Source organism: Sminthopsis crassicaudata, chromosome 2 (assembly GCF_048593235.1).
Source record: "Sminthopsis crassicaudata isolate SCR6 chromosome 2, ASM4859323v1, whole genome shotgun sequence".
Classification (NCBI taxonomy): domain Eukaryota; kingdom Metazoa; phylum Chordata; class Mammalia; order Dasyuromorphia; family Dasyuridae; genus Sminthopsis; species Sminthopsis crassicaudata.
The window spans coordinates 641,732,939-641,758,665 of NC_133618.1; the positions used below are offsets into that span (position 1 = coordinate 641,732,939).

Genomic DNA, 25,727 nt, shown 5'->3' on the forward strand with positions numbered 1-25,727 from the left:
CTTCCTCCCTCCTCCCTCTCTTCCTTCCTTCCTCCCTTCCCCCTCTCTTCCTTCCTTCCTTCTTTCCTTTCTTCCTTTCTTCCTTCCTTCTTCCATATTATTTTCCTTTTTTTCCTGAGGCTATTGGGGTTAAGTGACTTGCCCAGAGTCACTAGGGAATGTTAAGTGTCTGAGGCCACAATTGACCTCAGGTTCTCTTGACTTCAGGACTGGTGCTCTATCCACTGCACCACCTAGCTGCCCCTTGCCTCCATTTTCTTAACTATAAAGTGATGATCACAATAGCACCCACCTGGCAGTGTTGTTAATAGTTAGCTAATAATTATAAATGCTTAGTGGATTACTTGGCATATATTAACCATTTAAATGCCCGTTTTCTTCCTTCCTTCTACAGAATATCCCTCCCAAGTCTTCAAGACTCCAATGAGATAATTTAAACACGGTGCTTTCCAAACCCCAAAGCATCATATTGATAGATTGATTTCTACGAATGCCAGTTGCTTTCTTTTCTGTGATTCTTTGCCCCTTTCTATAATGGGAACCTGAACCTTTGCTGTGGTGACAGGAATGTTGACAGAGGCTATCAGCTTTGCCCCCTTCTCCCTGTAATATTTCTAGCATTATTTAGACTTATTCGTCTAGCTTTATTAGTCTCAAAGTAATTTGTATGATCAAATGTTAATCACTGAGGGATGATGTGGGAATGGGAATAATCAGTAGAAAATGATGTCAAATAAAATACACTCCCCATCTTCTGACAGAGAGCTGATGGATTCAAACTTTGGAATAAGAGACAAATATAGCTTTGAGTATGGATGATATAAGAGAATTTCTTTTTCCTTTTAAATTTTTTTATTGGGGTTAGGAGGGACATGACAAAAGTAAGTGAAAAAAATAAGTAGGATTTTAAAATGGGAAAAAGATGAAATGTTTTATCCCTCACCTTAAAAAACACTCAACAGGAGCTAATTCTTTGAATTAGTCCATTAACAAACATTCCTTCAACACCTACTATGTGTGGAGGACCATGCGAAGCTCAGGAGCTACACAGAAAGACCAAAGGTGGTCTGTGTTGTAAAAGAATTCACATTCTAATGGGGAAGACAATATGCAAATATTTAGGTACGTAGAGTATATACACCTAGTAAATGGAAGTCAATTTTGGAGGAGAAGATGGGGAAGGCTGGGGGAGTAGCCCAGGAAAAGGCCACTATAGAAGTTTCATTATGAACTGAGTTTTAAAGGTAGCTAGCAAAAGGAGGTGAGGAGGAAGACAATGTATGGGGGAAGTATGGGGAAGATGTAGTAAAGAGAGAAATCAAATGACTCAGAATGAGATACAATGTGTAGGATAAGCACAAATGGGAAGCCAAGAAGAAAACCAAAGTGAGTCTGGGGAACAAGGAGCATACTGATGCCCTTGGTCATTTGGAAGCAGGAAGAGTTGGGTGGGAGTGGGGAGGATGAACTCTACTTGGGAAAGGTTAAGTCTGAGGCTCCTATGGGAGCTTATGATTCAAGATGTCTAAAGATTAAAAAGGACCATTAGTGATAAATAGCAAAATTAAGAGGAAGCCAAGAAGTGGAAAGAAAGAAAAGAAAAGAAAGAATTACATATTTAATATGTATTACAGGCTAGGTGACTAGCTCAGGAGGGAGACAGGAGCTGGATTTCTGGATCAAGAAATTATCTGCATGGGGATGATGATTGAACTCCTGAGAACTGATAGATCAAATGGGCGTGCAGGGGAAAAGAGAACATCCAAAACAGAGCCATGAGGGCCCTGCATTTTACTGGCACAACATGGATAATGAGAAGGTCAGAAACATGGAAGAACCAAAAGAGGAGTGTCCTGAAAACCTGGAAGAGAGAAGAAGGGAGGGGAATCTATAGTTCCAAGTGCAGAGAGCTTCAGGATGAGATGATGACGACAGGACAGACATTTATTGAAAACCTCTCATGTCAGGGACTGTGCTAAGCACTAGAAAGACAAATGAAAAAAGGCAAGGGATTTCTTGCCCTCGAGAAGCTTACATGGAAGAAGGCAATACATAAAAGGTGATTGAAAAGCAATAGGAAGAATGGTGATAGTGGAGTGGAAACCAAGCGGAGGAGCCAGTGACAAAGAAGGGCTTTTGAAGGAAAAGGAAGGATTTTGAGCCCTCTATAAAAGATACTATGGGAGGAGGTGAAGTTTTTGTTTGTTTTTGGATTGGTTTGGTTTGGCTTGATTTTTTTTGCTCTACCTTCTAATCCTCCAAGCAGGGAAGTGGGGAATTAATGAGGTGTGAACCCCCAAAATGAAGCAATCTCTAGGATGATAATTTTCTAGTGATTAGATTACTGGGTGGGAAGAGACAGAAGGGAGGACTTGATTTGCAGGACTTTTTTTCTAACTGGAGTAGATGTAGTAGAAGTTAGGAGTAGTGTAGTTTTAAGGATGAACCTGAATCCATTTCCCAATAAAAATTCAATTTCTCTTGTTGTTTTTCTAGGGAGATGTTTTTTGCTCCATTCTACAGCCCTTTGATCAGAGGGGCAGAAGCTACTGAGGGTCCTGCTGAAGTGTGAGTACCCACGTGATGGCATCTCTGGGATGATGAGTTTCCTGTTGGTGAGCTTTTCTTAAAAGCATGAGGATGGTAGAGTTGAGAAAAGGTAGGAGACATAGCAAGACTGAGCACCTGGGTGACCAGGATTTTAACACAAGGAGATGTTGATGCTGGAGGAAATAGGAGTATCTTGAAGCAGAATTGCACCGAGAAATGTTTAGTCTAGAAAATCCTGACATAATCTTGAACTACCATGGCAAGAGGTATCAAATAGAATGGGGGTAACTGCATTTTAGATACATTTGAAGCTTTCTAGTCCCAGAGACTGGCCAGGAAGGGAACCTAGCAATTTGCATCCATGTGGAGGAGAATGGCAGTGCCCTGTGCTGGAGAGGGGCCTGGATTTCATGAGTGCTTCTTCCTAACTTTGGGCAGGGGCACGCAGCAGGGATATCTATCTCAAAAAATAAGTTTGCTGAGGATTGCTTTACCCATTCCTTTATCTCTTTGCTCTGGGATAAGACTCCAATTCCAAGAATGGCATATCAAATTGTTTGCCTTTTCTCACTAATTGTTTCCATTTCAATTCAATGTTTTGCTTTTAAATTACACATTCCTTGCCCTGGGCTGCTAGTGAGCTGCTATGACTGAGTTTACTTGATCTTAAAGCTTCCCAGAATATCTAGCATATAAGCGCTAACCATTCGGGGCACATTTATCTTAGAGGCAGCTAGGTGGCAGAATGGATAGAGTGCTAGGCCTGGAGTTGGGAAGATCCAACTTCAAATCCAGCCTCAGATACTTACCAGTTCTATGTGTTCCAGGGCAAGTCACTTACTCTCTGTTTGCCTCAGTTTCTTCAACTTTAAAATGGGGATAATAATAGTATTTACCTTCTAGAGTCGTTGTGAGGATTGAATGAGGTAATATTTGTAAAACACTTAACATAATAATATAGCATATTAGGTGCTGTATAAATTGTAGCCATTATTGATATTATTATCATCATTTCCAAATTACAAACTCTGTTGAATTAGTTAGTAAATGTAACACATGTAAAATGTATGGGATTGCCTGTCATCTAGGAGAGGGAGTAGAGGGAGGAAAGGGAAAATTTGGAAAAATGAATACAAGGGATAATGTTATAAAAAAAAATTACTCATGCATATATACTGTCAAAAAATTTATAATTATAAAACTAAAAAAAAAAAAACAAAACAAACAAAAAAAAAGAATTAGTAAACCAGGAGAATTCTATAGTCAGTTGAAACTGGTTTGCACACCATTAAAAGGAATAAAAATAAATATATTGGAAAGATGAACCATTTCTACTTCAAAATTAGTGTTAAGAAACATTACAGTTTGGAAAATAAAACAATCTTTTCTGGAGAATGGATTCATCATTACCATTTCTACTTCTTTTTTGTGGGATGTAAAATGTCTTGAATTAATAGCCCTTTTTTCAAACTTATGTATCTATCCTAGTGTTTTGATTTTCAGTTTTAATAATGGCTCCATGAAGTTAGAATTTTTATGAAGCTTTGTTAACTAACATGGAAAGGATGTCAAAAACTCAAAGTGACTTGAGTTTTAATTAATGAAGATAACATGGTTGTTCTGGCCAACACATATGCCTTGAAAACTCTCAGGATCACAAGCCCAGAAATAATGAAAGAAAAAAAAAATCAAAGATGAGAAAAATGTTATCTCCACCTGCAAGCCTTATGGAAAGAAAGAAGGAGAGAGAGAAAAAGAAAGGAACAAAGCAAGGAAGGAAGAGAAAGGAAAAAAATAAAATGAAAGAAAAGGAGGGAAAGAAAGAAGGAAAGAAAAAGAAAAAGGAAGGAATTACAAAGGTAAAAAAGGAAAAGAAAAAAGAAGAGAACAAAGAAATAAAAAAGAAAGGAAAAAGAAAGAGAAAGGGGGGAAAAGAAAGAAAAAAAGAAAGGCAATCTTTGAATTAATCAGGTTGCTGTTATTCAATATTTTCTAAAGGGCCACTGGGGAATCTAGTTCATTGCATCTATAGCAGTTTCTTTGAATTGCATGCTTTTGGAATAGTTCAATTGAGGTTTAATGAGGTTTCATGATCCAAACAGCTTTAATGACTGAAAAGTAGGACAAGACACATAAGCGCTTTAATGAAAAAGAAACTTTTGAAGATTTAAAGTTGTAAGGACCATGAGCTACACAAAGGAAAAAAGTTCTAGGAAAAAGTTCCGAGGATCATCTATTACCAGTCATTTAAATGACTAGTAATAGATGATCCTTGGAAAGGTCCATGATATCCCTGATGGGGGTATTCTCCTCTGGCTCTGACCACTGCCTCTTTGTGCACTTTGTCCATTTCTCTGGAAACTTGGTCAATTTTTAATTTTCATCCTTTGTGCTGCACAGGATCTGGCCAAGGTGCTGGAGACCTTTCTCTGGCTCTTTTCCTATCTCATGGGTATCAACATGCTATTCTGGGGGTCACTCTCATATTGCCACTTTTTTCATGCTCATTCTTAATCATTTGTCATAAACAACTTCCTGCACTCCCATTGTCACTGGTAATGTGCTAGATATTGATTGAAGGATGAAGGAAAATAGGGTAATAATTAGAAGGGGTCAAAGGATCATCAAGTGATGAATTGGTTGGTTGGCTGTCGTCCTTGGTTCTCAAAGATGACCAAAATGACCTCAAGTTAATGTGTCCAATGGTGGCTGTTCAGACCCACATGATCTTAGAAGGCTTTGTCATGGGTCAGACACAAATGCCTCAGTGGTCACCAAGTCACTGGGTCATAGGATCACAGACTGAGATTGGACAGCTATCCAAGCCTCTGATTTTAAAGATGTGGTAGGTGAGAGTCAGAAAAGCTAAACAAGCCCCAGAATCAAGAAGGTGATCAGCATCAGAGACAAAATTCTGGGGCAGATCCAGCTATTAGCCTACTTGCTGTTCCTTGAACTCGACACTCTAAGTGGAATTAACTGTCTCCTGGGTCTAGAAAGCTCTCCTCATCTCTGTCTCCTAATTTCCCTTCCTTCCTTCACAGCTCAGCTCAAATAGTACCCTTTCTGCAGGAGTTTTCCTTGGTTTCCCTAGCTGCTAATGCCTTCCTCATTCAGATCACACCTCCCATCCACTCTGTAACAATTTGGTATCTACCTAACTATTTACATGTTGTCTTCCCACCCACCCCCTTAGACTGCAAACTCATTGAGGGCAGGGACTGTCTTTGTCTCTGTATCCCCAGTGCCTATCAGAGGGTCTGACACCCAGTAAATCCATAATAAATCCTTGTCGATAGCCTGAAATCTGACTACAGAGTTAGGGCTCTTTCCACTTTACCATTCTGCCTCTGGGGCTCTGAAGAATAGGGTTTGATTCTGTACAAAGTAAAATCTCACAGGATAAAAATGGCCCAAGATGATGAAAATTCAAAGAAATGAACTTTTCTTTCATCCGTCTTCCACTGACATCTGTTGTTGATCCATCTGGGGCTCAGCTGGGGGGCAGAGTCTTTATTTCTGCTCTTCACAGAATTTCAGAGCTGGAAGGGACTCCAGGGGTCAGCTAGTCTAATGGAAGCCGAACAGGAATCCCTCCCCAACATCTTTGCCATGGGTTCATGCAGACTTCCCTTGAAGACCACTAGTGAGAGAGAGAGCCCATTGCAACACAAAGCGATTTGTCCTTCTTTGAGACAGTTCTAATTGTTAGAAGATTTGTCTTTTTATTCCGTTTAAATTGGTTTCTGTGACTTTTACCCACTGTTTCTCCTTCCTCTCTCTGGAACCAAGATCAACCTAAACTTTTTAAAGCACTTATAATCTCTAGAACCCTTCCTTCCTTAAAATGTATACTGCTTTAAAAAAAAGTGTATTGCTATGATCATAATTCTTGTTATCTCTTTCTTGTCCTTTTTGAAAGAATTCAGGCCAAAAAAAAGCTGCTAATTTCTATTTTAAAATATTCAATATTCTATTGACTATTAAAATATTTAATGTTCTATTGACTATTTTAAGGGAAGAAAAGGTTTTTTGGGTTTTTTTTGGTTTGGTTTTTTTGTTTGTTTGTTTTTTGGTAATTGCTAGTGATTGTCATTACTATTTGTAGAGGAAGTTTAGTACAGTGGACATCAAACTGGTCTTTTGTGAATGGTCCAAAGCTGTCACCCTAGAATCAGTCTAACTGAAACCTGAGGGTGTTTAACATCCCTGGAGTGGGAAATGTTGGGCAACAGAATTGTTTTTTAAGCAAAAACAATTCATAAAAGCTATTAAGACTCAACAGGGGTTAAGCGTGCTCATGTCAATTAAATTGGGGACTCCTAGATTAAATCACATAAGTGAAAACACCACTAAATAACTGATCTCAGATCAAATATAATAACCAATATAATAAGCACATTTCCCAGATTTTGGTAGAAAAGCTGGAGACTAGTGACAGAATGGCACATACATTGTCAGATATGGTCATTGTGCTAGTCCATTTTGGTTAGTTGTTATTGTTGTTTGAATAAGGAAAGAGTGTAGGGACACAGAATACATCGGGAAGTGATTATGGTGCACATAATAAAGGGAATGGATGATACTAAGTGGAGGAGGAAGTAAAGGAAAACATTTCCTAATGAGGTTTTTACAGAGTACTTTCCAATGTGGACAAACACGTGCTTCAATAGTTTTGCGCCACTGCTGTGGCAACTTCCATTCATGCAAATGGTAACCCACCCCCTGCAAATCTTTTCCTCATTACCTAACTGTCCTATATACTGCGTCACCTTCTCTGTGACTTCCTAGGGCATAACTCCCTTCCCTGGCCACTATTCTATTTTCTTTATTTATTTCTTTCCTTTCTTTCCTTCTTTCTTCCTTCCTTCCTTTCTTCCTCCCTCCCTCCCTCCCTTCTTCTTCTTCTTCTTCTTCTTCTTCTTCTTCTTCTTCTTCTTCTTCTTCTTCTTCTTCTTCTTCTTCTTCTTCTTCTTCTTCTTCTTCTTCTTCTTCTTCTTCTTCTTCTTCTTCTTCTTCTTCTTCTTCTTCTTCTTCTTCTTCTTCTTCTTCTTCTTCTTCTTCTTCTTCTTCTTCTTCTTCTTCTTCTTCTTCTTCTTCTTTTTCTTCCTCTTCTTCTTCTCCTCTCTCTCTCTCTCTCTCTCTCTCTCTCTCTCTCTCTCTCTCTCTCTCTCTCTCTCTCTCTCCTCTCTCTCTTCCCCCCCCTCTCTCTTCCTTCCTTCCTTCCTTCCTTCCTTCCTTCCTTCCTTCCTTCCTTCCTTCCTTCCTTCCTTCCTTCCTTCCTTCCTTCCTTCCTTTCTTCTTTCATTCCTTTCTTTCTGCTGAGGCAATTGGGGTTAATGACTTGCCCAGAGTCACACATCTAGGAAGTGTGAAGTGTCTGAGATCAAATTAGAACTCAGGTCCTCCTGACTTCAGGGCTGGTGCTTTGTCCAAAACTTTTTATTTTCAAAACATATGCATGGATGATTTTTCAACATTAACTCTTGTAAAACTTTGTGTTCCAATCCCCACCCCTCTTTTCCCCATCACCTCCTCTAGATGATAAGTAGTCCAATATATGTTAAACATGGTAAAAAATAGGAGTAGCTAAGTGGCACAGTGGATAGAGCACCAGTTCTGAAGTGAGGAGGACCCGGAGTCCAAATATGACTCCCCAGACACTTAACACTCCTAACTGTGTGACCCTGGGCAAGTCACTTAACCCCAATTGCCTCAGGGGGGAAAACATGGTAAATTACATGTTAAATCCAATATATGCATACATATTTATACAATTATCTTGCTGCACAAGAAAAATCAGATCAAAAAGGAAAAAAAATGAGAAAGAAAATAAAATGCAAGCAAACAATAATGAAAAGAGTGAAAATGCTGTGTGGTGATCCATGCTCAGTTCCCACAGTCCTCTCTGGGTGCAGATGTCTCTACATCACAAGATCATTGGAACTGTCTAGCCACTATTCTAAATGGATGTTGTTCTCTCCTATTAGAATATGATGATAATGATGATGATTATAACAATAAAGTAATCACAGCATTTATGTAGCACTTTTAGGTTTACAAAGCAATTTATAAGTACTATATTGTTTTATCCTCATAACAAAACTGGGAAGTACATGCTATTTTATGCCCATTTAGCAGATGTGGGAACTGAGGCTGAGAGCCCTGTATGGGGCCAAATCTATGACTGAAGTGACTGAGTTAAGTAAGCAATTTCCTCAGGATTATAAAGAAAATCTAAAGCTAGATCTGAACTCATCTTTCTCATTCCAGACCCAGGGCTCTATCCACTGCACCACCTCATTACCCAATGTAAGTTTTCATGAGGACGAGGGCTGTCTCTCTTGTCATATGTTTATCCTCAGTGATCATGAGAGCCTGATAAGCCCTTAATGATTTTTAATTCACTCTTCATCCTTGGCCATTAGCCAAATTACCCATCCCAAACATTGGAAGTCTTACACTGGGTCTTTTGTAAGGAGTTCAGAGAACGGTCAGACTGAAAAAAATGACCCGGGCTGCCCATTCTAGAGAAGACAAAACTGAAGGGTGAACCTCAGAGATGGCTGCAAGAGTGGAAGAAGGATTATTTACTCTGCATAACTCTAGATAGCAGAAGCAGGATTAATGAGACAAACTTAGGTTCAGTGCTGGTTAAGACTAGGTGACATCTTTCAGCTCTGAAATTCTGATTCTGTAATTTCCTTTGTATGGTAGAAAATCTGGCTGGATTTGGTATCAGAGAATTTATGCCTTCAGTTTAAATCCCATCTGGACCACTTAAAGCCCAAGTTACCTTGGGCAAGTCACTTGAAAGAGGCCATGTGCTAAAATGGCCACAGCATTATGTCAGAGTGACTATGAAATCATAGTGACTATGTAACCAACAAATCTCCTATTCATAAAGAGACACTTCTTTGGTGTAACAAGACCCAAGATGATACTGAGCCATGAACAGTTTGAAATTCAAATATACATCCATACACCACCATGGTTACTCAGAAATATAGCTTTATTGTTAGAATTTCTCATAGTCTAAAAACATTTTCTTTTAAAACTCTGATAACAGTATATTCCAACTTCTCTACAACGGACTGGCCCTGCAGTAGGTTGCAAAACAATATCTTTAAGTAACCTGAACTTAAGACTTTTGTTAAGCATTAAGACTTTGTAATCCAGTTTAAAAAGAAAAGAAAAAAAGTTCGAGTCTGAACCAAATAATAAAAAATAGATTGATTTGTTCAACACTGAACATTTTCCGCCGTATACCTTTGGTGCCACCTACAAAAAAAAGTATTAACTTTAGCTGCAAATATCTCCCTTAATATGTACAAACTGGGGGCCAGTTACCCAGGGCACAGCCCATAGAGTGACCCCACAGGAGCAAGCCAGACTCCACATCTCAGCTTTTCTTCCTTGGCTAAATAAAGCAACAATAGATACATGGCACCCCACATGCATGACATCAGCCCTTTTAGTGGGTTTAGAATTTACCTGTAACTTCTTATTCTTTTTAAAATTCCTACTGAATGTATAGAAGATACCTCAATTATAGGTATGTAACACGCAAAGTTCAGTTTTGTTTCCATTGTCTAATAAATGTAGAGAGATGAGCACTCTCAGGCTGACTAGAATGTGCTAACCTTTTGGTTTGTCCCTGATCCAACCATATAAAAATGCCAGATAAGAATGAAGAGCAAAGATTTCACTTGGTCCCTCTGCCCTGCTTTTAAGTTTATTCACCTACCACTTAGTGTTAATTATGAGAGCTGAAGTGTTGGATGGAGTTCATGAAATGGGTTTTGGCCACAAAGATTCACAATCAGGGATTAACGGAAGCGTCTGACTTTCTAATTCCATGTCAGAAGGTTGACTGAGACCAAGGTCTTTGAGTCAGCACCAAGAAAGAAACAATCAAAAGTGAAGACTTAATCTTTTTTCTGGTTGCCTTCTGGGATTTTGGGGGATGATAAGATTTTTCATGGCAAGAGTGGTCTGAAGATCATTTAATGGTTAGCATAAGGTTATGAACACCCCTTCAAACCAGAAAATTAGCAGAAGCCCACAAGCTAAAATTAAATTTTTTCTTTTGACCACATTTCTCTTGATGCTAAATTCAGTTCCCTGGTCCCACCTTAAGCTCAGACTTAGGTTTGGAAAATTCCTTTCATTAAAACCCTGATTGTTAGTGTAAATCCCTCCACATCCATTTCAGGGATTCTTGTCTACAAAGCCCCACGGGATATGTATGGGGGCTGAGCCAATAATACCTCCCTGTACTCCTAATGCTCCCTGACTGTGATGCAAAAAAATCCAGAGACAAGAACAAAAAAGGCTAGGTAAGGCGCACGTCCCTGCCTTTAATAAGCACAACTGTCAGCAACAAAAGCACTGCTCTGGCAGGCAAGGAGTTGCTCCCTTCTCTCCACACCTGAATGATACTCATGTGCCATGGTGGTACTTTGGGGAACCACTGTTTTCACCCAGATAGAGAGGGCTTGCTGAATGAAAACTGAAGATGTTGGTTGCCATAACTCAAAGGGATACAGCGAGATAAGAGTTTCTGGCCACTCACTTTGCAGCAAAGCATTCATTATGCTGTCATCACATCATACACACATTACCTGACAGAAAGGAGAGCATGCAATATAGTTGAGAACTCATTGAATCAGTACAGAAATTCTAAAGTGCAATTAGGTTATGAACAGTAAGAATAAATAGTGTCTGGGGTACAACAGGACCCCAAATAAATATCTATGTTACTTTACCAATTTTTTTTTACAATGTGACTTTCAACCTAAACAGTGACACTCATGGGCACTTTATCCACAGGACTCCTTCACAGACATGACATGAATACCCATCTCCCTGACCTCAAAGGTCGAGGGATGGAAACTTTTCACTATGACAAGTTTGAATACTGTGATATGTAATGTGTACCAACTAGTTATATATCTCATCAGACTTTTTCCAATTCATTAAACCCTCACTGCCCATTCTCAATTCATGACTAGTCTGGTGCTTATGGCAGTAATGACCAGAGCAAAAGACTCTGACTAATGTTCATTTAGTTAGATTATCATTGTAATTATATAAGTCACTTAAAAATCACCTCCCCACACACACAAAGACACATATCTTCCCCTTTATTCCCCCCTCCCCCTGAGTATTTAAAAATAAATTATTCATGTACTTGAGTCATATATACATGGACCTTTGTCTTGTGGACAAGATTGACCTTGTTCATAACTCCAGACATCAGCACTTGTGAGCTCTTTGTGAGGTCTGATACTCTTACTTGAAAAACGGCGATGTAAAAACCCGTTTCTGGAAGCAAGGGATGATCCCAAAGAAGCTTCCAAATGGACACACCTTAGGAGAAATAGAAGTTACTCTCAGAGGGGGCTCCTAGGGGACTGGAGGGGGCTGGCCTACCCTCATTAACTTCAGGATTACTTCAACAGACAGGCTAATGTATTAAGCATATCAAATATTAGGTTCAAGGCAAGATTAGTGAGTGTACTAATCATAAGAGTGGGGAGAAGCTCTAAGGAACAAAGAACAAGGCAGCCTGGGAAGAAAGGATATCAGAGAAAAAAATCACATCCATTTACTACGGCTGAGAAGGAGAAAGCACTGCCAAGAGTGAATGTGCCATGGGGGAAAAGCCGTGCTGATATTTCTAGCATCTGCAGACCCAGGATATGGCGATGCTGAAGAAGATGGCCACTGGTGAGTGCAGTCAGATAGACGCAGGGGCTGAGGAGTCCAATGGACAGCACAACCACAGGTGACTAAGGAGATGCTAGTAAGAACATGCCGGCTAATAAGAAACAACATCAGGCTGTCTGGATGCAAAATGTGCAGCCATAGAAAAGGACAGGGGTGAACCCAAATTAGGTTCTATGTGGGATCACAGGAGCTGGAAGGGACCCAAGTCCAACCTCCAGGGAGAAACTTGCCCAAAGTCACCCAACTCATAATTAGCAAGGGTGAGATTTGACCCCAAATCCCATGCTTGCATCAACAAGTTAAGCTGCTCCCTAACAGAATAGCGGGGTCTTGGGATCCAGAAAAACATAACCCTATAACCGACATTTCACTTGAGGGAACTAAACAACAGCAAAACCTCAATGAACCAGAAGACTTGAGTAAATAGGGATCCTGATAAACTGATTTATTTAAGTTGATTTTTCAACTACGAGTCAAGTAGAAACTACAGGATTGTAGCATCATAGATCAAGTTGGAAGGAAATTCAGTGGACATCTAGTCCAACCCCTATATTTTACAGATGGGGATACTGAGGTCCATGGAGGTTAAGTGACTTGTGTAAAGTCACAAGGTAGTATCACTTTTTTTTTTGTCCCAATCTTTGTTATCAGTGGGGGCAAAAAAAAAAACTTTATAAAATTCACTTTTTTCTTAATAAGCCAGGAAGTACAGTTGAATATTCCTGATGGCTAAGGCCACTATGTAGCTTTAGGTACAGAAAATGAATGATCACGGATTAGCAATGTATACTTAGGAGAGGAGAAAATTAGGTAGAATTGTTAAGAGTCATCAAGCATATACTGAGAGTAGGGGCTTGAGACATTAGTATAAGTTTATTTGTTTATTGTGATTTTTCCTCTAAGGTGATGTGGTCCTCAGAGGTGGTTAACTTAATGTTCTAGTTAATTGAGGGCTAGTTAACTGAGGTTTTCCTGTTCTCACAAAGTTAATGTGTTAATCATCAATGTCCTGTGGGACAGCCAAGTGGTACTTGGAACAAATTACTTTCCTTTCCCCAAAGCTCAGAACTGGCAGCTTGGAGACCCCCACTCTCTTCAGATGATGTTCACGATGGCTAGTGACTTTTTTTTGACCATTTTTGCCTTGACGTTGACCTTCCTGGCTGGGCCCAGAGGCTCCCCTTTTTTCAAAGGTCTCCAGAGTTCTCTCGAGGAATCTGCAAGGTCATGGGCAAACCTAGCTGACTGCATGCTCCCTCGTTCATCCTTGGCTTTCTTCAGGGAATTCCTTCCCTTTGGGTGGAAGTGGGCCTTGAGGTCAGGATTGTGACATGCAGGGTGAGGGGCCCCTCGACACCTGCAGATCAGAGAGAAACATAGTGAAGATCCTGTCTTTGAAAACCTGTAGGGGCTTAAGTTGGTTTTTTGAGCCCCTATTTTTAAAGTGGAAAAAGGCAAGGACCATAATCAGTTAAAGAAGTAGAATCAAGGCTACGAAGAATTCAGAGAAACTTGGCAAGATTTACAAGAACTGATAGAGAACTAACTAAACAAGAACAAAACAACGAGCTACACAATGACCATGAAAACACACACACACACACTGAAGAACTTCAGAAATCTGATCAATGCTGCAGCAGTACGGCACTGACGGTGAAATTCTTCCTTTGAAGTGGCAAGGCTGGAGGCTGCCATGGATGGAACGAAGCTTACATTGTCAGCCACGGCCACCATGTTGATCTGTGTTGTCTAACAAATTAATTTTGCTCAATTTGTTTTTGTTTAATTATTAAACAACTTCACATGTACCTTCTTAATGGAGCATGAGGGTGGGGAGGAAGGAAGAAAATCTGGAACTCAAAGTTTTAGTGCAAAATTTTAAATGTAAAAAATTGCTTTATATATAACTAGAGAAAAATTATTTAAAATTGACTTTTTTATTATAAGGTGGATTTCTACTTGATCACTGAGAAGTGATAACAATGTAAACCTGAAAGCATCAGTAAAATAACCAACTAAATAAACAGCTCCCAGTACTCAGTCAAGAATAGGGTACATAAACCAAGTCCTTTGTAATATTTCTTAACTAACTAAACAAGTTAAGTGATACACATGTATTAGACTAAGATGAGGAGGAGGAAGATGACAGCTAACATTTCTACAGCATTTTCAGATTGGAAAACCACTTAAAATATGTTTTATTTATTACCGAGACTCAGCAAAGATAAGCCAGTTGTCCACAGTCTCACAGCTGATGTGTAATAGGACCTGAAGTCCAGTCCAAAAGCTTTTCTCTCTAACCCATACTGTCTTTCCTAGTATTATAGTAATGAGGACACTAGAAGTGTTTGAGGGAATAAATCCTGGAAGAATATTGGATATGACATCAAAGGATATGCTTGAATTCTGCTCTGCTAGTTCTTAGCTTTTACTATTTCTTTAGTCAATCCTCTGGACTCCCTCTGAACTTCAGTTTCCTCATCTGCTAGGGCCTTCCTTCTATTAATTATTTCCTATTTTTTCCTACATATGCATATATTTGTTTGCATGTTCCCTCCCACATTATAATGTAAGCTCTTTGAGGGCAGGAATCTTTTTTTCCTCTGCAGAACATTGTCTTTTGCTTTTTGTATCACAGTGCTTAGCTAGTGCCTGACACTAGCAAGCATTAACAAATGTTTATTGATTGAGGAAGTTGGACTATTTATCCTTCCAGTTTCCCTCGTTTATGAAGAAATATGTCTAAAGTCTATTTCTGACTACTTTACCGCCTGCTATTTCTGCCTATCATTTTTTCCCTTTTTTTTAAACTTATACTTTTCCATAGTAGTAATCAGACGGTCCCCAGTGAAGTTTTAAAAAATAAGAAACACAATGGTAAATTTCTTCCTGATCTTCACCATACATACACCATATGATCATGTCGTTGTTGATATTTGTATATGTCTAATTACACAGAGTTATAACTAGCTATTTTGGTGTTTGAGGGCCCTAGAGACTACTTTTGGGAAAGACAGTACCTGGGAGGATGGGAAATTATAGAACTCATCTGGATTATAACCTGTTTTAATTAATTAGTATTGGTGCTGATCTCAGCTGTTTCTATGCTGTAAAAGGGATTTGTGTGCTGTGAGCACACTCCAAATTTTAGCACCCAGGGATAGAGGTCTGATTATTTTATCCTAGTTATGGCTCTGTGTAGACATATCACCTGTGAATCGTAAAAAAAGAATGCAACATGAAAACATTCTCTATTAAAATCTAAATTAAATAATCAAAAACATAAATATAAGTACATACAGGCATTTTGGTTTCCTATTTGAAGCGATGTCTGTAAACTGAAGAAAAACAAATAAGAGAAAAGCATTACTTCACAGGTGGATTGAACAATTCCTAGTCCCCACCCCCACCCCGACAAGGACTCTGTATAAATTGTGAGGACCCATTGGGTGGGCCACACTGATTTCCATATGGAAGAGTGCTGAATTATTTGGCTGCTGCTCTCTCACATTGGAATTCAGACTGATTTCTCTGTGTGTGTCGTGTATCTTTGCTATGAGACTTATTTCAGAAGGTTATATTGTTCCAACATGTTGGCTCCTAACATGGAGAGTTCATGGAAGAATATGGACAAAAATTACACAGAATGCGAAAGCATAAATAAGTTGCAATCTCCACTCATATTGAGGAGGTCATATTGCCATGAAAAAAAAAATCAAAATATAGAGGCCCCATGAATAATTCCTACAAGCACAGCAGAGAACAAAAAAAAATCTACAAGGAAGTAAAGATGGACACACATGAATATAATTTCTTCTACTAATATATGTGTGTGTGTGTGTGTGTGTATACTTTCTTGAAATGGTAACTTGTTATTATATGTTTTGAATCCTCCCTAATGTTCTTCTGGGCACATAACATTGTGTTGTCTTTTATTTTATTTTGTTTTGCATTCCTTTTCTGTTTTTCTGTTTTTCTTATTCTGTTTTACTTAAATAAAATAATTGTTTAAAAAAGAATAATTCCTATGAGATGTAAGGAAAATAGGATTTAAAGCAGAGATTGCTTGGAATGTTCCCCTTCGTCACTTCCACCTTTCAGAGGCCTTTGCTTCTTTAAGACTCAGCTCCAGCACCAGTGGCTTCCTGAAGGTCCTTCTTCATCCCCCCAACTGTTGATACCTTCCCCTTCAAGGTTACCTTACATCTATTCAACATGGCTACTTGTACAGTCTCTGTGTGCATGTTTATGTGTGTATACACATACATACATATGTAAAAATGCACAAACACATGTGTACATTCCTGTAGGCTTATGTATACACACATATACAAATGTACATACTTATTTGTATGCATATACACATATATCCTGGGCAAGTTACTTAACCCCAATTGCCTCAGCAAAAAAAAAAGAAAAAGAAAAAGAAAAAAATATCAAAAGAAGAAAGTTGTATTAATATGGAAGATTATAAATGAGGCAGAATGGTAGAATGGTAGAAAAGAACTCCTTTCTTTCACCTATCCATGATTTCATCCTTAGCTGGGGAACTCACTCCACAATGGGCCAGCTAGAATTGTTCAGAAATTCTTCCTGTCCACCAGACTAAAATTGTCTTTTTCTATTATCCCACTCATTGCCCTCACTCTTCGCTCTGCCTTCTCCAGAATGGGTCTAAACGTCCTTCTATGTGTCATTCCTTCTATTACTCAGTCAAATGCCCTTGTCTTCCTTTTGTCTTCTCTTTCCCAGGCCTTTTTCATCTTTAGATTGATTAATTAGATTAATGAATCAATCAAAAACATTTATTAAGCTCCTACCATATACCAGGCACTGGAGATAAGAGATAAAATCACTGGGACCTGTCTTCAAGGAGCTTATATGGAAAAACAGCATGCATATTCATAAAAGCATATACAAATGTATAGAAAACACAAAGTATTGGGCAGCTAAGTGGTGCAGTGGATAGAGTAACAGTCCTGAAGTCCTGAAGAAATCTGACCTCAGACCCTTAATACTTTCTGGCTGTCTTTTTGTAGTGGCTAGAAACTGGAAAATGAATGGATGTCCATCAATTGGAGAATGGTTGGGTAAATTGTGGTATATGAATGTTATGGAATATTATTGTTCTGTAAGAAATGACCAACAGGAAGAATACAGAGAGGCCTGGAGAGACTTACATCAACTGATGCTGAGTGAAACGAGCAGAACCAGGAGATCATTATACACTTCAACAATGTTACTGTATGAGGATGTATTCTGATGGAAGTGGATATCTTTAACACAGACAAGAGCTAATCCAATTCCAACTGATCAATGATGGACAGAGTCAGCTATACCCAGAAAAGGAACACTGGGAAATGAGTGTAAACTGTGAGCAATTTTTTTTGTTTGCTTTTTTGTTTATTCTCCCCAGGATATTTTTACCTTCCGAATCCAATTCTTCCTTTGCAACAACAACAACAAAATTCGGTTCTGCACATATATATTGTACCTAGGATATACTATAAGATATTTAATCTGTATGGGAATGCCTGCCATCTAGGGGAGGGGGTGGAGGGAAGGAGGGGAAAAATTTGGAACAGAAGGGAGTACAAGGGGATAATGTTGTAAAAAAATTACCTATGCATATGTACTGTCAAAAAATGTTATAATTATAAAAATTAATTTAAAAAAGACTAAAAAAAATTTTAAAAAATACTTTCTGGCTGTGTGACCCTGGGCAAATCACTTAACCCCAATTGCCTCAGGGGAAAAAAAAAAGAAAACACAAAGTAATTTGAGGGACAGAAGCATTAATAATTTTGTTTTGCCTTGGCAGAAGAGTGTAGATCAGGAAGGTCTCAGTTTCTTCAACTGATCCTCATTTAGTACAAGCTCAGGTTGCCTTCCTGTAGCTGTTCTTCCCAGCAGGCATACAGAAGGCACTTAATAAGTGCTCAAATGAATGGAATCAACGAATGATAATTGGGCACTGAATACAAATCCTCATTTCAAACAAAATCAGCCCAATATCTCCAAAATATATCCAAACAGCTCCAATGTGAGCAGATGGGCAATTAGGTCATTCTGCATCTATAACTCGGCAGCATTTTCAGAGGCAAGGAGAAAACCTTGGAGTAAACATAATACATTTTTAGAACATCCCGGTGAAAAGAACAAAGAAGCTTGAAAGAAGAGAGCGAGGGAAGGAGAGAAACGTTCATGTGTAGAGATGACAAAACCAGGAGGATGAATGTCCAGCCCAGAGGTTTCATTGAAGGGGACTGATGAAAATTGCCAAAAACAAGGTAAGTGTTTTGCTAACTTAGAGGTAAAGAGATGACACATTATCAAAGGACTTAATATTGCTCATGATCCGGACTTTTAACACAGGTCAGGGAGAAGTTACGTTAGAGAGAAATTAATTTCAAATTCCCAAACGCTGGCACCTCTCAGCTTGACCCACTGTACACCAGCGTACGGGGAGAGTAAAGAACGATGTCTTCCATGCAGTTCTGACTAAAAAGACTGATACCTCTGGCCACCAGAGATCATGTTAAGACAAAAGATATCTATTTTAGAGGGAGATTGAAGGGAATAAAGGTTTGCAGGCATGACTGGCCAAAGCTGAGTCTACCAAAAAAAATGCTGGGGTAGCCATTCCAAGAAATAAATGTTTCCTGCTTTACATGGCTCAGGGAATCTACCAGCTCAGATGGATGCTCATTCACATCCAGCCAGACATGACTTCTCATTGGCTGTGGACACACTCAGCTTCCTACCAGTTTCTCTTACTCATGCCCTTTTCCTGGATGATCTCAGGTTATTGTCTGTGGGGCAATCTTGGCTCCTCTTCTAGATGATAAGGACAGAGGCCATTTCTTATTCTTTATTCTCCCCATTCTCAACATCTTCTCCACCTAAGCTACCCATGCTTGTTTACTGCACTCCCAAATCTCTATTTCTCCTAACACTAAGAATTCTCCCTCCCCAGCTCCATCTCTTGACCCTCCAACTTCCCTCCAGGCTCAGTTTGGGTAACATTTTATCCAAGAGGCTATTTCGGATTTTTCTGTTACTTGTTATCCTCCCGACTCCCATTACTTTGTACATATTTTGTATAAATGTGTATCTATCTAGTTGTAAGCACTGCATATTTATCTGTGTGGTGTGTGTATGCTGTTCCTCCAGCATGTTGAGGGCAGAGATTGCTTTTGATTTTCGTCTTTGTATTACCGTTGCTCAGCACAGTGCCTGGCACATAATAGTTGCCTGATAAATGTTGACTTGAATTCTCCAAAAGATAAATCTATGTGAAACTGTGAGAATATGGGAGAACTAGAAATGAAGCAAGAAATGAAAGGAAGACTACAAAGAAAATTAACTCATTCAACCCCTCTGGGACAGGAGACAGGAGGGTCATATGGTTAGAATTGCTCCCATGGTGCACCACTGTTTGCCCTTTTAAGAATTCTCATCTGCTTCTTGAGCCCGGTAAAAGGGGTGCAATAAGCTAGGTGAGGAGAGGAGCATGGCAGGGAAAGAAATGAAGATGTTCATTAGACTCACCAAATGCTCACTGGCACCCTTGCTGTGGCCTGAGACCTGTTGGTTTTGATAATACTCTAACTGCTTCTCAGCTAAGTCAACCCGTAGTAACAGATTCTCGATGAAATTCTGGAGTCTGGCTTTTCCCTGGACTTCCTTCTCTGCGGCCGCTTCAAGGAAATGGTTGAATGTGACAACTTCTCTACAAGGCAAAAAACAAAAACAAAACAGAAGAACAGAGAAAATTGATAAAATAAGTATTACAACATATACCCCTTGTTCTGATATTTAAAGTCCATCGTAAGCAGACTCAAAGCCACCCTTCTGGTCCTTTTCTAGTTTTTCTTTCTACACACACACACACACACACACACACACACACTTCTCCTAGTCATATTGGATATTAACCTCTATGTGACATTTCATTCCTACTTGCATGTCCTTGCATCCTCCGTATTTAGAATGCATCCCCACTTCTAGGATATAATATAACCTCCTCCATTTGACATTTAAAGGCCTTCAGAGTCTGCTTGCAACCTACCTTTCCAGTCTTATTAGACACCACTCCCTTTCGTGCCTTTTTTTTAGTACAGCCAAATGACCTCATTGATTTTTCTCACATATACAACATTCTATCTCAGTTGTTGTTCAGTCATTTTTCAGTCATATCCAGTTCTTCATGACTTCATTTGGGATTTTTTTTGGCAAAAATAACGGAGTAGGTTGCCATTTCTTTCATTATTTTCCTCTGATTCTATCAGTTTACTCATATGTAAAATGTGAGAGTTGGACTATAATAAGGATCTCTTTCATAAATGATTTGGCTGTTGACATCCCTCCTGACTTGCAACTTCTGTGATTCTATAACCTCTCAGTTTCCCATCCAGCTTATCTGAGATTCTATGATTCTCTTGGACAAGTCAAATCAAATAGCTGAATCCATTCTCTGACTTGTACTTAGGAGGCTAACAATCTCCAAATTCTCTTAAGTGTCTTCAAAAGGATCCAGTTGTTATCTACTCTTCCCTACGTGACAGCTTAATCATCATATGATGACAGGAAAAGATAATGATAAATGTTTCAGGGCAGGGGGGAAAACTAATACTAATATATAATATATAACTAATACTAATACATTGTGGACCATTCTGGAGAGCAATTTAGTACTGTGCCCAAAAAGCTATCAATCTGTGTCTCTACTGTGTTAGTACTGGGCCTGTATCCCAAAGGAATCATAAAAAAGGGAAAAGAACTCATATGTGCAAAAGTGTTTTGTAGTGGTCAGAAACTAGAAACTGAGTGGATGCCCATCAGCTGGGGAATGGTTGAATAAGCTATGGTATATGAAAGTTATGAAATATTATTTTTATATAAGAAACAATTAGCAGGATGATTTCAGAGAGGCCTGGGGAGACCTATATGAACTGATGCTGAGTGAAGTGAGTAGGACCAAGAGAACATTGTACATGGCAACAAGATTATATGATGATCAATTATAATGGATGTGACTCTTTATAACAATGAGGCGATTCAAGCCAATTCCAATAGAGCTGAGATGGAGAGATCCATCTGCATTCAGAGAGAGGACTAATATTTATAGCTTTTTGTTGTTTGCTTGCTTATAGTTGTTTCCTCTCTCATTTTTTCCTTTTTGATCTGATTTTTCTTGTGCAGCTTGATAATTGTGGATATATGTATAGAAGAATTGCACATGTTTAACATAAATTAAAAAAAAGAAATATATAGTATCTGGAGTGAGGAAGACCTGAGTTCAATTCTGCAGAACCTCATTAGGCAGGAATTGCTTAATTAGGAAACAGCAAGAAACAGTATCACCATTCTTTGTCACTTGGGAGATTTTACTCTTTCATTCATTGGTTCAGTTATGAATCAATTATACACTTGCTGAAGGCACAGCTCTGTGCTAGCCATTAGAAGAGGAAGAAATAATTTAGAAAGGAAAGGATTGCACAGATCATCTAGTCCAACCCTATCATGTGACAAATGAAAAAATGTAAAATTAAGAAGACTAAATTTCTTGCCGAAGGTCACAAAAGAAGTCATCAGCAGAGCCAGTATTCAACAACAGCTCTGGAGACTCGATGCTCAGCACAACACTTCCAGGGAAGAAACGAAGACATCTGCCTTTGTCTAATTGAGGTAGTCGAGTGTTTTGTGTGTGTGGCGGGGAAAGAAGTTGGGGGAAGATGAGGTGTAAGGCAGAATAAGCCCCAAAGCCCTGAGTCAGGGGAGACCCAGCTATCACTCAGACACTTTGTGACCAGGGGCCGGCAAGTCAATGTCTACTCTCAACCTCAGTTTCTTCATGAATAGAAAAAGGATAATAATCCTACGCAGAGTTGTTGTGAGATTCAAGTGAAAGACTATCTGTAAAATGCTTCACAAATCTTGAAGTACCATGTGATGTCAGACCATGGCTTTGAAAACAGAATGGAAAAGAATCCCAAAAGTGTTATCTCTTTAAACTCTCCAGTGCAGTATTGTAGGTTATTACAAAAACAAAAAACCAGAACAACCAACAAAGAGTAATTTGTGATACATTAATGGGATAGAAAAGAATAATAAAAGCTGGTTTTCCTAGGCACTTACTGAGTGGTCCTAAGCAAATGATTTATTTCTCTCATTCTCAGTTTCCTCTTCTGTAAAAAGGGGACAGAGACAATGATCAGAAGCAAAAGAGATTTTTGAAGGATTGTATAAACAAAAAGGCCAAGAATGAAGAACAGGAGAAAATTGCATAGAGAGAAATGTACTATTAGTGATCAAAACTGTGAATGGGATGATTTCACCCATAAAACAGCATAGATTAGAAACCAGAAGCCAACAACATGTTGTTTACAAGAAACATACTTGAAAAGAGAGATTTACACAGAATTAAAATAAGGGGTTGGAGAAGAAGGCCTCTAACCCATCAGTGAATTAAGAGGAGTCAAACCCAAGCATATGAAGTGAAAAATAAATAAATAAATAAAAGTAGTAATCAAAGAAAAACAAAAAATAGAAATAATTATGAGATAAAAAGAAAAACTATATTTTGCTAAAAATTACTACAAACAATAAAGTAATACCAGTACTAAATACATGCATACCAAATGCATAGCTTCCAAATTCTTAAAGGAAAAGTTAAATGAATTATAGGTAGAAATACAGTAAAACTATGGTAATGAGAGATCTCAACTTTATTTTTGTCAGAACTCGATAAATCTAGCAATAAAATAAATAAAGAAGTTAAGGAGATTAATTGAATATTAGAAGAGTTAGATATGATATATCTCTAGAGAAAACAATGAGAACAGAAAGGAGTACATCTTTTTTCATTCTGGATACTTTTACAAAAACTGACCATGTGTTAAGGCATAAAAACTTTGCAAACAAATTCATAAAAACAGAAATATTAAATGTATACTTTTTAAACCATAATTTAATTAAAAGTTTATTCAATAAAGGACAGGGAAAGATATGTTAAAAATTAATTGTAAATTAAATAATATAATCATAAAGAATGAGTGGATCAGAAAACAAATCATAAAAATAATAATTTCATTAAAGAGAATAATAACAATAAGACAACATACCAAAGTTTGTGAGACACAGTCAAAGCAGCAGTATTTAGTGGAAAATTTACATCTCTAAAATTGCACATTAATAAAAGAGAGAAAAAATAGATTAATGAATTGTACATATAACTAAAAATATTAAAATAGAACAAATTAAAAATGCCCATTAAATATCAAAATGGAAATCTTGAAAATCAAAGGAGAGATTAATAAAACTGAAAATAAAAAGAAAAATTAATTAATAAATAAAACTGAAAGCAAGTTTTCTGAAAAAGAAACTATAAAACTATAAAATAAATCAATAAATAAAAACTAGTAAATAATAAATATAAAATAAATTGTTAATTTTATTTTTTTAAGGAAGAAAAACATCAAATATCATAAAGAGTTAGTGTTAAAGGTAAGATTTGAATCCAGATCCTATGATTCCAAAGCCACAGTCTTTTCTACTTAACCTTTAGAAGTGGAATGTCTTTGGATTTTCCTAAAAGTGAAAATGAAAGCTCCCTTAGCATTCAGCACCCAATTCCTATGAAGACATGCATAAGGTGCAGAAAACCATTTCCTGACCTCTTAACACATTCATTTGGGTAAAAACCAGATCATGATGGCCATATAATCTTCCTAAAACTGTAAAAGGGGAATTATAATCCTGTAGCTCTTACCTGACAAAGGCATAAATAAGAAAATATAGGTAAAGCAGGTAAGCTTTCAATCATGACAAATGTTATTTACACTCCCACATTCAAACAGCCCCATAATCTCATCACCACTACCTCAAGGCCTACATAGGCCTTTCTGGATTCCACTGTTGGCATTCAACCCTCCCAAAATGACTTCAGTGGGTACATACTGTGCTCTCTCTGCTCCCCAAACAATGCAAACATTTATTAGCATCCACTCTGGGCATGGCACTGTACTAAGCTCTGGGGACTTTAAAAAAAAAAAAAAAGACACTAAAAATAAAAGTAACAAATAAAAACCCAATTCCTAGTCTCAGAGTTGGTTTTTTTTTTTTAAAGAACAAAGCATTTTACAAATATTCAGCAACAAACAAAAAGTTTATGTTGAATGAGACCTAAACAGAATAATTGTATTACTTGCCTGAAACATTTAGCAGCTTCTTTAAAAAAAAAAAAAAAAAGGCACACCAAAGTACACATTTTCTTATGCAGGCTTCTTTTTTGTTCTTTTAATAGTAAAGTGTTTGAACTGGCTAAGGACTGTTAAATTCCCAATAAAATTCTTTTCAAAAGACTGAAAGTCCCTAGTGAGTGGGTCCCCCATCACTTTTGCCTTGTCTCTCTGGTGCCCAGCTCTGGATGGAGATTTGCTTTGCTGAATTGAACTGAATGCAGACCATGCCCCTCCATTTCCACCCACCATATGTAATTTCCACCCATGTCCAACACTAGAATTTTTCTAGCTTTATCTGCTATCTGGCAGAGATCAGTGGACCACATGGGCTGCTCACAATTTATTCTCCCTCTCACCCCTTTGACTTTGGTTAATTATTCAGTCAATATTGAGAAGCAGCATGACACTGTTGTTGGAAAAGCAGTCTGGGAATCAGGAAGACCTGAGTTCAAATCCTATTTCTGGTTTCTACTGGCAATGTGACCCCAGCCAAATCACCTAATAGCCTATATCAGCTGTTTTTTATACCAATGAAGGCCAAAATTAAAGAACAAAGCATTCATCCAGGCAGCCCCCCCCAAAATATCCCTCTTCTATTTTATACTAAATGTTGTTAGCTTGCTCTCCAATTCTCTAGAACTGATATACACACATGTATATACATACACACCTGTCCACATGCTCATATACACACATACATGCACACATATACACAACACACAAAAAAACCCATCAAAGTACTTCCATCCCTTTCTGATCCAGAAGTTCAAAAACTGAAAACTTAAAAAAAAAATGGAGAAATCCTGGCTGTCAAAATGAGTCTAGTTACTGATTATATATATTCTTGGACAGAGTGAATTTGATCACACAGACTATTATCTACACACCTATGTATAATGCACCTATATACACATACACAATACATGCGTACATTCACAAACATTCACATGAATTCACGTATATACACATATATTAAAAAACCACCAAAGTACTTCCACCCTTTTCTGATCCAGAAGTTCAAAAACTGAAAACTTAAAAAAAAAAAATGGAGAAATCCTGGATGTCAGAATGAATCTAGTTACTGATTACAGAAGTCCTTGGACAGAGGTGAATTTGATCACAAAGACTATTATCTCCATACATATATATAATACACCTATACACACAGGCACACGCATGTACAACATGCATATATTCACA

General features: G+C 38.1%; 1 protein-coding gene across 1 annotated transcript in view; it reads right to left on the bottom strand.

Annotated features, from left to right (window-relative positions):
• Positions 1–9,548: 9,548 nt before the first annotated feature.
• ZNF365 (zinc finger protein 365) overlaps positions 9,549–25,727 on the bottom strand; it is a 30,198-nt gene continuing 14,019 nt past the window's right edge. The window contains exons 3-5 of the mRNA XM_074296634.1: positions 19,834–20,014; positions 15,583–15,620; positions 9,549–13,639 (exon numbers count right to left, since the gene is read on the bottom strand). Coding sequence (XP_074152735.1) covers positions 13,378–13,639; positions 15,583–15,620; positions 19,834–20,014 — 481 coding nt within the window. The 3' untranslated portion in view covers positions 9,549–13,377. The remainder of the gene's footprint in view (positions 13,640–15,582; positions 15,621–19,833; positions 20,015–25,727) is intronic.